The sequence below is a fragment of the Lepisma saccharinum genome, chromosome 8, assembly GCF_977018435.1.
Source record: "Lepisma saccharinum chromosome 8, izLepSacc3.1, whole genome shotgun sequence".
NCBI lineage: Eukaryota > Metazoa > Arthropoda > Insecta > Zygentoma > Lepismatidae > Lepisma > Lepisma saccharinum.
In genome coordinates this window covers 54,525,200-54,539,357 of record NC_139236.1, presented here as the reverse complement: position 1 = coordinate 54,539,357, position 14,158 = coordinate 54,525,200, and the positions used below count along the sequence as shown (strand labels likewise).

General features: G+C 35.3%; 1 protein-coding gene across 1 annotated transcript; it reads right to left on the bottom strand.

Moving 5' to 3' along the window:
* Window positions 1-1,641: 1,641 nt before the first annotated feature.
* LOC145991008 (uncharacterized) lies at window positions 1,642-12,808 on the bottom strand. Its single transcript, XM_083126668.1, has 3 exons — window positions 12,693-12,808; window positions 4,876-5,553; window positions 1,642-3,059 (listed from the first exon to the last, which is right to left on the bottom strand). The coding sequence occupies exons 2-3, from the start codon at window positions 5,313-5,315 to the stop codon at window positions 1,943-1,945; spliced, it is 1,557 nt and encodes a 518-aa protein (XP_082982794.1). The 5' UTR covers window positions 5,316-5,553; window positions 12,693-12,808; the 3' UTR covers window positions 1,642-1,942.
* Window positions 12,809-14,158: the final 1,350 nt, after the last annotated feature.

Here is a 14,158-nt window from a genome sequence, read left to right as displayed (position 1 = left end):
AAACTTCCATCCAGCAACTTCATGATCGGATAGTGCATGCAGTGCAAGACATTACAGTGTACATGTTAATCCGTGTCTGGAACAAATTTGATTACCACGTTGATGTGTGTCGTGTCACCAGGGGAGCCCACATTCAAGGATTGTAATTTTAACTCACATATCAAAAACTGGGAGAGTTTCAGTCTCTAATGGTGTTTGCTCCAACCATGTAAGTTAAGAAATAAAATATTTATAACCGCACCATTCATTTATGTATACCCTGTATTTAGAGACATTGTTTGAATGCTAAGAGCCCTAAAACTGACTCGCCAACAAATTCGCTTCACACATGACCTAGATGGCAACAGCATTATGTAACCAAGACAAAAGGAAACAAACACCTGGTTGCAAGAGAAGAATCACATATGAGACTAGGAAGTGAAAAACCATTGTCAAGCAAACAAGCTAAACTCCGAAGTATGTATTAACAGACGTAAATAGAAATTGAACCATGAAAAAAATGCCTGTGAACCATGACAAAATCTGAATTAAACTTGGGCCACTTGCACTTATACAGTGCCAATTTCGCAAATGTAAGTCGATACTACACAATAGCATGTTTAAGATGTTTGTTAAAATAAACACCATTCAAAAGTAGTCCAAGAATTTTGAAAGTCACGCTTCGAAGAAAGAAACAAAAGACCTGATTATTCCTCTTACCATTGGCAAAATATATTGCAAGCTTTTTTGCTTTACGAAAAAGCACAAATACTCAGTTCATTGAAAATTTATTTATATTTAATAAAATGTACAAAATGTGAATAAATATTTACACATGTATAGCCAAAGATAAAAATGATATGTATATTCATTTGAAGTAGGGTATGTAGTAAATATCATTCAAGAAACTCACAATCTTGCAAAATAAGGTATCATAACAATTGCACAAAATTAAAAAGTAATGGACATGAAATGAAGCCAGTTGAGAACACAATACATTGTAGTTCTTATTTTTAAACATTACATGTATTCCACTCGACTTCTAAATTTACTAAAAGGGAAGCTAGGTTAATTAATCTTTGATGTGAAATTAATTAATTTTGCAACCTCGAAGAATTTAATTGTGACATGGACCACTTTTAAGCATAAAGAGCATTAGTTAGTTATACTGTACTCAATATTTAAAAAAAGTAATGGAAATTTGCATAAATGAACTTTCTCTCTCTCTTTCTTTTGAAGTGAATTTGAAAATTCAGTTGTGAGATGAAATTGTTAGGCACCATGGTGACCAAGTGCCCTGTATGTATCTGGTGATACTCCTTATTGTCGCAAGATGGTGAGCAATCAGAGAAAGCATACGCTGCATTTCACGTGGCAAAGACAAATTCCATCACAAAGGCATTTCCACACATGGTAAAGATCCACTATGTCAGTATATCTACTGTTGGTACCATGAGTTCAAAGGGACTGAACTGTGTGTAAAAAGAAGAGTGTCCAAATCACCTGAACATATACTGTATGACACATTATTACCTTAAATGTTTGTGATGTAAGGTTTGAGAGTTTTTCTCTCCTTTAATGCACATGTTCCTTTATAAACATGTTAAGTTGTTGTATTCATTTATAATTACCTTGCATACTCATTGCATAAAGTTTCTTCTTTTCAGTTGAGTGGCTTGGGAGTAAAACTTGATAACCTACAAAAGTATTAAACTGAGAAAAACACATGTGATAGTTTGTCCATCAATTTGAAGCTTGAGGGTTACCCAGATATTCTCATGTGTTTCTTTCATCAAAGTTTTACTCCCGAACTGCTCAACTAATACACAAATAGAAACAGGAAATGAAAACAATATTTTTAAATTTGTTACTCTTTTTTAAATTAATTTTCTTTACTTTACTTGGCACTTTACAGACACACTAAAATTACTCATTATGCAATAATTATACATACAACTTATTTCTAATTGTTCTTCTTTCTTTGCTTACAAAGCCCTCTTCCTTCATGAATTTTTCTGTGCTTATTTAAGTTAGCAATAAATGGGAATGTCTTCCTGCACTCTTTACATTCGAATGGGCGCTCACCCGTGTGAAGCCTATGGTGGATTCTCAAATAAGTGTTCCGAGCAAAATCCTTGCCACAAAGTTCACACTTGAAAGGTCTCGCTTCACTATGAGTTATCATGTGTCTGTGTAAGAGTCTAAGCACAGTAAAAGATTTTTCACAGTGTGTACACTTGAACGGTCTAATTCCTTGGTGCACTCTAATATGATGAATAAGATATGCCTTATCTTTGAAAGACTTGTCACACTCGGTACACTTGAAAGGACGCTCACCGGTATGGCTTTGTGCATGCACAGTAAGATGACGTATCTCGTAGAAACCTTTACCACACTGCTGGCACTTGTGTGGTCTATCTCGAGTGTGAGTATGGATTTGTGCATGCACAGTAAGATAACTTAGCTTTAAGAAACTCTTACCACACTCCTGACACTTGTGTGGTCGATCTCCAGTGTGAATTCTCTCATGCTGCTTTAAAGCACTGGCAGTTGAAAACGTTTTGCTGCAATCAAAGCACGTCAATGAGTTTTGCTTGTGCTTGTTTTTGTGAACTTTCAGCTCTTCCCTTTTATAAAATTCATCACCACAAATTTTACATTTATAAGGATGGACTCCTTTGTGAGTTGTCCTGTGCCTTATCAGATTTTGGTTCTGGGTGAAACATTTTTCACATATATCACACTTATATGGCTTGATGCCCGTATGAGTTAGCATGTGGCTATTCAGATTGGATTTACGATCAAATGCTACACCACATTCTTCACATTTAAATGGCTTTACCCCCGTATGTATACGAAAATGAGTCCTTAATTGTGAAATCCCTGGGAATGCTTTTTTGCACACTTCGCATGCATATGGTTGTTTTAACGTGTCACTTCTTAAGTCATTTTTAAACCCATCTTTCAGTAATGAATCTTCATTAAAATGTATGTTTTGCGAACAAAAACCAATCTCACTATTTGTCTCATCTGGTATTTGTAATAAATTGCAATTGCTTCCTGACATGTTTGTAGCAGTCCTGGAATATATATAGAAAAATTATTAACAAATAAGAATTATTCCATAAACATATAAGTATGCAAGGACACACACAATGATCTGTCTGCTGTTGTAATCAAGAGGTCTGGTTCGACTTTTGGTTGGGACACAGTACAATGGTTCAGATTCCACCACAAACTGAAGTCCAGCCCTGATTATCAAATCTGAGCATAAAGGGAAATCAAAATGAACTTGTTTCTTTACAGATATTTTGTCCATCATGGGAAAAGTCTAATTATTCTGGCTGGTTTTGATGATTAGCTACATATCGCTGGCTAAAAACTATTTTGTCATATGCCCATCTGCACTGACTTTGCAGGAGAGGTGACTGAAGTTTGGCATAAGTGAATTTAGAGTACACTACAGGATGTGCGCAAACATTTTTTTATGTTGATAATTCATTTTAATGTTGATAATTCACACCACTTGACAGCCAGATATGTTGCTTCGGAATGTGACTCATTAACCTGTAAGGAGCACTCATCTCTGATGAAAAGTGGAGATAGGACAAAACAGTATTTAGGCAGCAATATGTCTATTGTGGACAATCAACAGATGATTGGAAAATTTTGGTAATAGGTGATCAACATAAGTTGAACAAATAGCATCAGCAACCTTCTCATACCAGCATGCATTCCTTTGCTGCTTTTGTTGTCACCAATGAAACAGGCTTAGAGCTATTTAATCACTTCTCACCCTTGACCCACGTGGACAACAACCTTTCTCCCAGAATGAAAAATTGCTAGTGAGGAAAGAGTTTGGGTACCAATTGTTAAGTTACAGATGATGTTGAGTAGTTCAGCGTATCAGGCTCAAGGGTTAAACCTTTCCATAGTTGGACTAAATTGTTATGATAATGGCCAAAAATCTACATTTATGGGAATGAAGTCATAAAAATGGCAATCGACTCTACTTAATAAGTCTGTAACACATGGAAGTTTCCCCCAACCCCCTATAAACATGCTCTATACTAATTGGTTATGTTACACATAATAGGCATTCTGCTGTCTAGGTTAAAAATTAGATACAATGTACTAGTTTGATAGGTAACTTCTTAAAATTCACGTGCTGTTTGCAAGTCTCTGTATACATCGAAGAAGGAGCTCCTCGATAGGTTAGTGCTTTACAATGATGTATGCAGTCATGTATCCTTGAATCAGTAAAAGTTTGTCATCACTTATTGACAAAATTATCCTCTGACAAAAATAGTTATCAGAAGTTAGCATTCTAACATTTGAGTAATTTACGATGTGTTACTATACAGCATATTGGGCACAACAACAGAAAAATGTTGTAAAAATGACATATCTACTGTAAATGTAAATTAATATTTTATAAGTATTCATCAAAATTGAGAATACCTTTTCATAGTTTGCCATGCAACTGTAAATCCTACCAAATACCCTAGCACACATTATTAGTCATTATTTGGAACTTTCACATCTCATCATGAGGAAATTTCAGAGAATAATTGTTTACAGGCAATAAGTGTAAATTTAATATATCTATTAGAGAGATGCAAGTAAAGCGGTCTTTGCAAACTGATGAAATATTAACCTAATAGGGTTTCAATATTTTCACAAGGCACAATGATGTTTACTTGTTCAAACTTTGTATCTTATTGCTCATTTGACACCCTGAGTCACCACTTCCCTGATTCCTCCCACCTTAGCTGTGTATCTGGAACACGTGGGAGATAAAAAGAACCAACAGTTTCTAATAATAAAATTCCTGTTATTTAATGACTTTCCATCATATAGTTAGAATGTAAAGAAAAGATTAAGTAATGTACTTACTTTTCATCTGCAGTTTTCCTTTCATATGGAGTATCTCCTATCATTGTCTTTTCAAATCCAGCATCTTCTTCTACCAGGTTGCAATGGGCATCTGGACAATAGGACTTCAAAAGGGTATTCTCATCAAGGGGGCATGAATAGCCTAAATTTCCATCCAACTCTGTTAAAGTAATTTCAGGAATGGAGTCCTCCACTTTTATTTCTTCCACGAACTTTGTTTGCTCTTCATATAGATTACCAGTTCCTTCCGAAATCCCAACTGCCTCTTCATCATATTCTTGCTTAATCTCACCCAATGATATAAAAACCGGATCTTGTATGCTAGAAAATGTTGGTAACTGAGCATCACTCTCATTATCTACTGCAGACTTCTTAGCACCTTCTTCCTTACACTTTGGCAGATCATTTAACACAACTGATGTTTCAATATTGTCACACATTGTAGTAATTCACATCAGAGCTGATTGATTCCTGTTATTCTCTTTTCCAGATATAGCTCAAACTTCCACTTTCTACTATAATAGTCTTCTCTATTCTCTAATTCCTATAATTGTATTGGTAGATTGTTATTTTGAGCTCCATATGATATAGCTTTTTATTCTTCATGTAGTTTGAATTTAGTGAATAGCTCTATGTTGTTTTTAACCAGATATTAAAGATATATCACCTGTATACCACCTGAAATATAATAACAGTATTAAGACAAGAAGCTCAACGCCACTATCACTTCATTGAATAATACAATGGCACACTCCTACTCATGCAGGAATATGTACCAAGTATTATTCCAGAAGATACTGCCATGTAGCATACAAATATTAATTTGCCCCCCTTTTTTTTATTTGACACACAAAGATTTTTGAACCTGGATCCACAACCCTCTGTGGGGATTGTGTTCCTCTCCATGTCTATTTGTTTGTTTTTTGAGTCATGCCATCTGATCACCATTCATCTTAAATTGTGATCAGGAAAAATTGGCAGAGAAGTGGCATCAAATAATCTAAATGCAAAGAAAGTAAATCTCACTTGTATTTTAGTTTGCAGTGGAAATATTAACGGCATTCTCTCATGGGCAATGAACCTCTTTTTAGTTGTTTTTCACTAAGTTCGTCAAAAATATTATAGTTTTACACATCTTGTAATTGGCTCGTTTTTAGACATTGAGGCTCGTTTTTCAATGTCTACTGGATATTTGTGTTAACTACTGCCAGTGTTAACCAGCACCATGTGATTCAATGTGAAAGTAAGCAACAGTTAACTAATCCCAACATCACATTTCAAAATAGCAAGCTGGCAAAGCCTGGGGTTTAAATTTAGAACAATAAGCTTACACACACACCACTCTTGAAAGCAGGTTGGAAACAATTGGAACAGTGGTCCATACTTTCCTTCTGTATTATTACAAAATAAATTTAAGGAAAGCAAGTACGAGAAATGTGTCTCTCTCCTAAGATCAATATCATATGTGTAAAATATTGCTACGGAGCACAATACATACTTTCTTGTAGAGCAGTGTTAAGAACTCGAAAGTCAAAATATTAATAATTCCTCTGTTGATGTAAATACTATTGGTGTGCAGAAATGTTATCTTTTGACTGCACGATTATTACATGCCTTTCAGTGAGCATGCTTTGTAGGTATGATGGTATAAAGATAAAAAGGGTAAAAATAAATTCAAAATTTACTGTAAGATTTTTATGTGGTAAGATCACTCAACAAGCAAGCATGCAGTGAACATACACAAAAAAAAAAAAAAATAAATAAATAAATAAAAAAATATTACCTGTAGCAGGACTTAAAACTCATATTGCAAAATGTAACATGTTCCACAAGCAAACAGCAGCTCTTAACCACTGCACCAAATTACAGACTGAGGATTGAGTGTCTGGTAAAACAATTATCATTTGTCAGAAAGCTAACTCTGGCAACTTATTTTCCCTGTTTGCATGGATGTTAGTTGAACTCTCCCAAACAAAACAAGTCTTCTTCTACACCAATCTTACTTTTCTTTGTGAAACATTTCTTGATTAAGCTGACTGTGAAGTTGTTGAGTGTGAAACTTGCACGACGCATCCATGTTGCTTTGCAATTTCCAATTAAGCTGCTAACTGCAAGAGTAGGGGCCTAACTAATTGCCACCACACTTTCAATTAACAAGTTAAGTTGAACCTTAATTGCATATATTGATAAAACAGCCGTCCGAAGTATTGGAGGCATTATCAATGTGCTTCCTCCTCACCATTCAAATTTTTCTCTCCCTCTCTCCTTTTTCTGGCATCATTACTATTCGCATGGGGTGTAAACTTTGATAAATTAAAATTTCTCTCCAGAGTTTCCTAGAATACAATGAAATTCCACAGTTGCAAGTAATACTAATCAATCTTGTTCAATTCATACCAATAATTACAAGTTATTTGATTAGGTACTTTATCATAAGTTATTAAAAATACCAACCAAAGTGTTACTTTAAACGTTGTTTAATAAAATAGTTATTCCTTTGTATTCCAGGGAACGCTTGGAATAAGTTAACCCGTGTGTATATTGTCAGAGGCCAAAGTCCATTCTGGGTTGTAGTGCCACGGAAGTAAGTAAGTATAACATTAAAAAGGAAGTGGAGGAAGACTATCTCATCCCCTCTTCCTTCAAATTGAATTGTCATAATTTCAACATAAACAGCAACTTAGTTTGAATAAGAATACAATGTTAGAAAGGGGTTGCACATTTTAGGAAAAATAAATGTCTTACCCAGGGCTGAAAGTGAGCTGGAACCTGCTGGAACTCAGCTCCTGCTGCAACATTGCACATGCATTTTATTTATTTAATACATTATACAAAGGTCCATCCTTTGTTGTATTAACGCTTGTAAACAACAGATGAAAAGAGAAAATTCTTATAATAAATTTGTCCGAGGGGTGTGGTATGCAAAGGTACACCATACTGGCATATTTTTATAAGTGTTTATTATAGTGAAAGAAATGTGTTTGCGTGTGTGTCTACATGGATGCACGATCATTTGCGAACATACCACAATATTTAGAGTAATTCTTATGAAGAAGACAATAATAAATAATAATAACAGGCCTGCTTGAAGAGTACAGACACCTTTCTTCCCTGAAAAAGCACTGATACTAATCATGATAATAATAACAATATTATAATAATAACAATATTATAATAATAATAAATACTATTATTTTATATGCATTTATTATTATTATCAAGGCTCAAAAAATCCCAGTTACCTGGTTGCCATGGCAACTCAAACTTTCAGTCTGGCAACTGTGATGTTTTGCTGTAATGCCGTTTTTCATTTTGCATGTACGAAATTTTGAAGATTCTAAGTTCATATTGCAGTACAGTGTTAAGTTAGCAAATATTTTTTTTTATCAACGTTGTGCACATTCCATAGAATAAGTAACAATTTCTTACTCTTTTGTCGTCGTCCCCTTCCTGTTTTTTGTGCGAATACTTAAAAAAGAATTAATCAACGAACTGCAAGAACGAAAGTTTGGAAGTTTAATGTTAGATGCATCGACAGATAAATCCTCTAGATGCTATCGACTAAGTGCTGTGAATATATCAGTGTGACTCCATGTGTGCCCAACAAAAAATTATGATAAATTGGGAATATTTCTTCAACAAACTACAATTAATACGTCAGTGCATAGTCTCTAAAGACAACAGTAAGTTTGTACCTTTTAAATTGGACTTTAAAGTTCAAAAAATGAAACTATGAAAAATACATATAACCATGTTATTTATTAACCAAGTAATTCTTGGTTGTTGTTGAGGATGGAGTATCCACCCCCACTGCTCCCTCTCTCCTGGTTTATGTATCTCTGAGATAATCCTTGGAAGCATTTCCAGAACTGACCTGGATGATATCCCAAGAGAATTTTCTTCATTTTCCACCACCAGGAAAGCTTCGAGACATAAAAACAATGCTCACTAAAAATTGCAAAAATTTGCAGTAAGAATACAACAAAAATACCATCAAAACAGTTTGAGCACTCAAGAACAAAAGGCACAGTTTACAGTGAATGTCACAAAAGGTTATATATTGTAAACAACCATTTTGCGGACATACTTCATTCATTCGAAACTTAACCCTCTGGAAGTCGCACAATACACAAAGTGTGCCGGTGGTATTTTTGTTAAAAATTGGCTTGTTTATATTTGTAAATCAATATCTTTATTAAGAGAGATTCTTACATATTTAAGTTGTGTCTAAGTTTAAACATGTTTATCTTATTTATCTTCAGCAAACAATAGTAATGAGCAATGTGTTACAAATTTGAAATTAGGTGAAAATGTATGTAATACAAGTGGTCACACATCGCACTCAGTGTGCCTCAGAAAGATGTGTTTCTACTAATGTAGTTACATGGAGATGTAACAAAGATGCTTCAACACATTAAACTACATACTCTAATGGAAGGATAGCAAGTGAAGTAAAAAATGGTGCCCATCACCTTTAAATTTTTATTTTTAAAAGCTCACACTGACACACAAAGTGCTCTAGTGCAACCTCCAGAAAGGTAATATGAGCAAGAAATGCAATGCTTAATGCTTTATTTTACTCATAAGTTTATATTTTACAAATGGCTGGTATCAAGTAGCACACCTAATTTAGTTCGCTGCACTTTTTGACACTAGGTGTAGTGAGGTGTATCCCAGTGTCAGGCTGCCCAAGGTAATAACGTTCAACCAAATAACGGATAGCGGTGTTCAAGTTCAGAAGATTCAACTAATGCTTGTCTGCTGCTGTAAACATTCATTTGATTGTTTAGAATGCACCATGTGACCTTACACCACAAGCTGCACTGTTCCAGAACATAGTGCAAACAGTGCAGACACCAAATACACTACTTGACTCCAAATCAATGAAGTAGATGACTTGGTGTTGCACTGTTACTAGACCCGCAAGTGCACAGAGTCAAAAAGTGCAGTAAACCGGATGGGACTGCAGACAACAGTGTGAATGAGTTGCAGGGCAATGTTCCCAAATGTTTAATGATTATTTCAATGTTTCTTGAGAAAGACAAATAATTGTAGAAATGGTTGTTACATTAAATTTGAACCTTGGTGAAAGTAATTAGCATTTTTTGGACTTCTTTCAAGTGCAACATACAGGCAAAAAAAAAAAAGATGTAAACATTACCTTACGCAAGCATGCGCTTCGCATTGACAAGGCATTCTCTATTGATAGATGCGACAGTAAGTATCGGAGACTAGTGGGAATCAATGAAACATTTAAAATAAAATAATTGTGATAATTATATTCAATTAAAATAAAATTAATTAAAATGTATAAATTCATATTGAATTGCTATTATTATATGAATCGGTAAAAAGACTGCATATGAATAGAGATATAAAAGCATGTATTTATTATCTAATATATGTGTAGTTAAGATCGCTAAAATATTGTATGAAATCAACTATCCCGATAAATAGATAAAGAAATTGAATATTTATTAAATAACAAGAAAGAATATTAGATCCAGTTGACGAAAATTGATTATACAGCAAATGCTAAACAAGTATAGCCTATTTTCATTATTTAATTTTAGTAGTTGGTAAGCCTTTGGGAGAGGAAAGGGGGGGGGGGGTCTGGACCCTTAGGCCTCACTCTTAAATATGTCCTTGCCAGTGCGGTAGAATAGTTTTGTCTCGAGTGTCTCCCAATAAAATAATTATGCAACAAAGAAGTAATTATACTGCGTCAGCTTTTGTTTAGACAGATACATATCAAATTATTGTTAAATAAAGCAATTATAAGGTAAGACTGGAGAATATGGGCTGCTTAGGAGGAACGCGGTTCATAATTTTTTGGTAATGTTTTGTAGTTAGTAATCGGGAAAAGTAAGTTTGAAGGTGTGGAAATTTTTTTTCTTTGAAAAAAAACGAGAAATACGTATCCAGGTTGGGCGGTCTTGGAAGAAAAAAGTGACATGGTGGCGCACATTCCTGCACAAATCTAGTGAAAGCAAAAAATGCCAACGTTGTTAGGTAGCTAGGTTTAGTTCTATTAGCCTGAATAATAATTTGTCATTGTATTTATGCTAATTAAACCTAACAGGCCTAACCTAACCTTGTAGGCATTCCGCGTCGAAATAATGAAAGTAACTGTGCATAAACAATATGGATGCGAACGAATAGAGAAATGTATTACTTTTAGTAGCAGAAAAAACCTTTTTCATTGTATTTTGCTATTGGAACCCAACCTAACAGGCCTAACCTAACCTTGTAAGCATTCCTCGTCTGAAATAATGAAAGAAACTGTGCGTATGTGGGTGGAATCCGGAGCGACAAATCAACTCGAATTCAGCGAAACGAGGGGGTCACTTATCGCACAACACTTGAGCAACCTTGTGTTCTGACGTCACGGGAAAAAACATTTTTATTTTAGGCAAGCTTGGTTTAGTTCTCTTAGCCCAAAGATTAATTTTTCATTGTATATATGCTAATGGAACCTAACCTAACCTTGTAGGCATTCCTCGTCTGACGTCGGAACACAAGGTAGCAAAACTTGTGTGGAGAGGAAGACCCCGAAACAAATTACAGCAACTGCATGTAAACAATATGAACGCGAACGAATGGAGAAATGCATTGCTTTTAGCAGCAGAAAAAACAATTTTTACGCACAATATAATAGTAATCGGAAAAGCAACACCGGAAAATGGAAGTAGAAGGTACGTACTTTCAGGGGATATAAATTTTGGTCGTCTATTTAGAGTAAAAAAAGCAGCTCAAGGTTTGCAGTTAGACCGTGTATATTTTTATTATTTAATTTTTGAACTTGGTTAAGTCTTTCGGGGGGTCCGGATTCCCCCCCTAAATATGTCCTTTGTAGCATGATGAAATCGCAATAAAACAAAAGGAATTTGGCCATATAGGGAATTGAAAAACAAAAAACGCAGTAAGTAATCCTTAAAATTTCGAAGTATGTGTTAACAGACATAAGTAGAAATCGAGCCGTGAAAAAAATACCTGTGAACTATGATGAAATTGGAATGAAGCAACTGGAACTTGGGCCGATTTCATCAACACATGTCGACAATACAGAATAGTCGTTAGAATAAAAGCCATTCAAGAGTAGTCCAAGAACTTCTGAAAGTCACGCTTCGGAGAACAAAATAAAATACCTGATCATTTCTCTTTCTTCCTTGGACATAAATTAAATCCCAAGCAAAAATCTTTAGTAAAATATATTGCAAGCTTTCTTGCTTTATTAATAACAATGGCCCAAATACCCAGGTCATTGAAAGTTTATTAAATAATAAAATGTGGGCTTAATAGAAGATGACGGGTGTGTTCCCCGATTTGTTTGAAATTTTGTATACTTTCTACATGAGGCCTCCTGGACACGAATCTGACATTACATTTTCCCGGTCACGGCTGTAACTTGAAAATTTCACGTAACGTTAGGGTAGGTTAAGTTAGGTTACGTTAGGTTTGGCAAACATACTTCAAATAACACTAAGCTTACCTTCAAAGTCTGTAGTGTTTACAATCCAACAGTGAATACAGTGTTGCCACACTTAAAATCCACTCTCAACATGTTCCTCTCCTTCCTAGAGAATCCATTCCTTGATAACAGCAATTAATGTTCGGGCGTCCTCACTTCTTTGCGGAGAAATATCGCCATTATGAAAAGCTATATGTTACACCTTACACACGTAATCTCCAAATTTCAAACAGTGACCGGGACATCAGAACCTCTGATACTTATTTGGTTAGTACATTCTCTAGTAAATAAATCGGAGAAAATTCCCGTCACCTTCAATTGCTCCAAAATGTGAATAAATACTTACACAAATATAACCGAAGATAAAAATGATATGTAGTAGTAAATTTCATCCGAGGATCTAAAAACTTTGTAAAATAAGCTTTCACAACACTTGTACGACGTAAAAGGCTTCTTCTTTCTTCTTCTTCTTCATGTCCCTCACCGCTGGAATGGTAGCAGTCTTGGGCAACGGTCTGAGAACATTGAGGGCTAGAAGTTCGCGCACTAATATCATAGAGGAGTTAGGGAGTAGAGGATTACCCCACATTTAAACCTCGCTGCGCTTTGAAATTGCATTTCCAACGGTGGCCGTCTTCTTTTCCTGCTCGCAGTAAATAGGGGAGGGAGATTCATTGTCCCACTGGAGTGTCCTTCACCACAGAAAGGACAGGGGTGGGTTGTGAAACAGGTTTTCTGAAAACGAGGGGGAACATATGTCTTTTTCTGATTTCATGCAGTTCGTGAATTTACGGAATGAGGACTTTGCCAGGCAGCTACATACCCTACCAGGGCGCGAAATCATTGAAGATTGATTTTTTTTTTGGGGGGGGGGAGGCAAGAAGATTGTGGTCTACACAGACATACACAAACTATACATATATATTATGTATGTGCATGAAACTTTTCAAATTTTCTACCAAGCAACTGACAAGAAAGAGCCTATATGATTAATATTTATAATGTTATTAAATATAAAAGTAAATTAATAAACATGTAAAAATACATTAGTATTTAATACATATAAGGGAATTAATTTGATATTTTTTATGTATCAGATATTTATAACTGCCTTCTCGATTGCGCCGTGAATACGTTTTCGCCTTGCAATCAAGGAGTCCCGGGTTCGATACCTGGTGGAGGCACATAGTGGTTCGGATCCCACTTTAAACTATCGTTTGATTGACTTGTTATTGAATTTTAGTTTTGGTTATTATGTATAGGTTTTCTACCTACCTGTGGGTGATCGCGGCGATAGGGTTGAAGTAAAACATTATCTCTTATGCCTTTAGAATCGGTTTGGATGGAAGGGGGAAGGGTGCGTGGTATTCGCATTAACACAAGGTTAGTCGAGCAACTGTGCAGATTAAGGTTGACTAACAATGGCAGTGAGCCTAAAGTATCCAAAGTAAACATATATTGCTTAAATATGTCTGCATTATACAGTGACTCAACTAACGGGGGGGACAGGGGCTAATGCGAGCAATTACCCCTTCGATTTCAAATTTTATGCAAATAAAAATTCATTTTGTAAAATTTTCTTGCTTGTTTCGCTCGCATTATCTGCTATTCTTTTTTTCATCAAGTTCAGAGGGGCGGCGGGAGCCAGCTATTGGGCACGAATGATCTAAAAAAAAGTTGTAAAAGAGAGAATGCCATGGCGTCCAGGGAAATTAATTGCGCACTAATAAATCAATATTGTTTTCAATTGCACAAATTGGATCTAAAAATTTTTGAGGTATCTATTTGCATTTTTCCGGACCTTCTCATCGG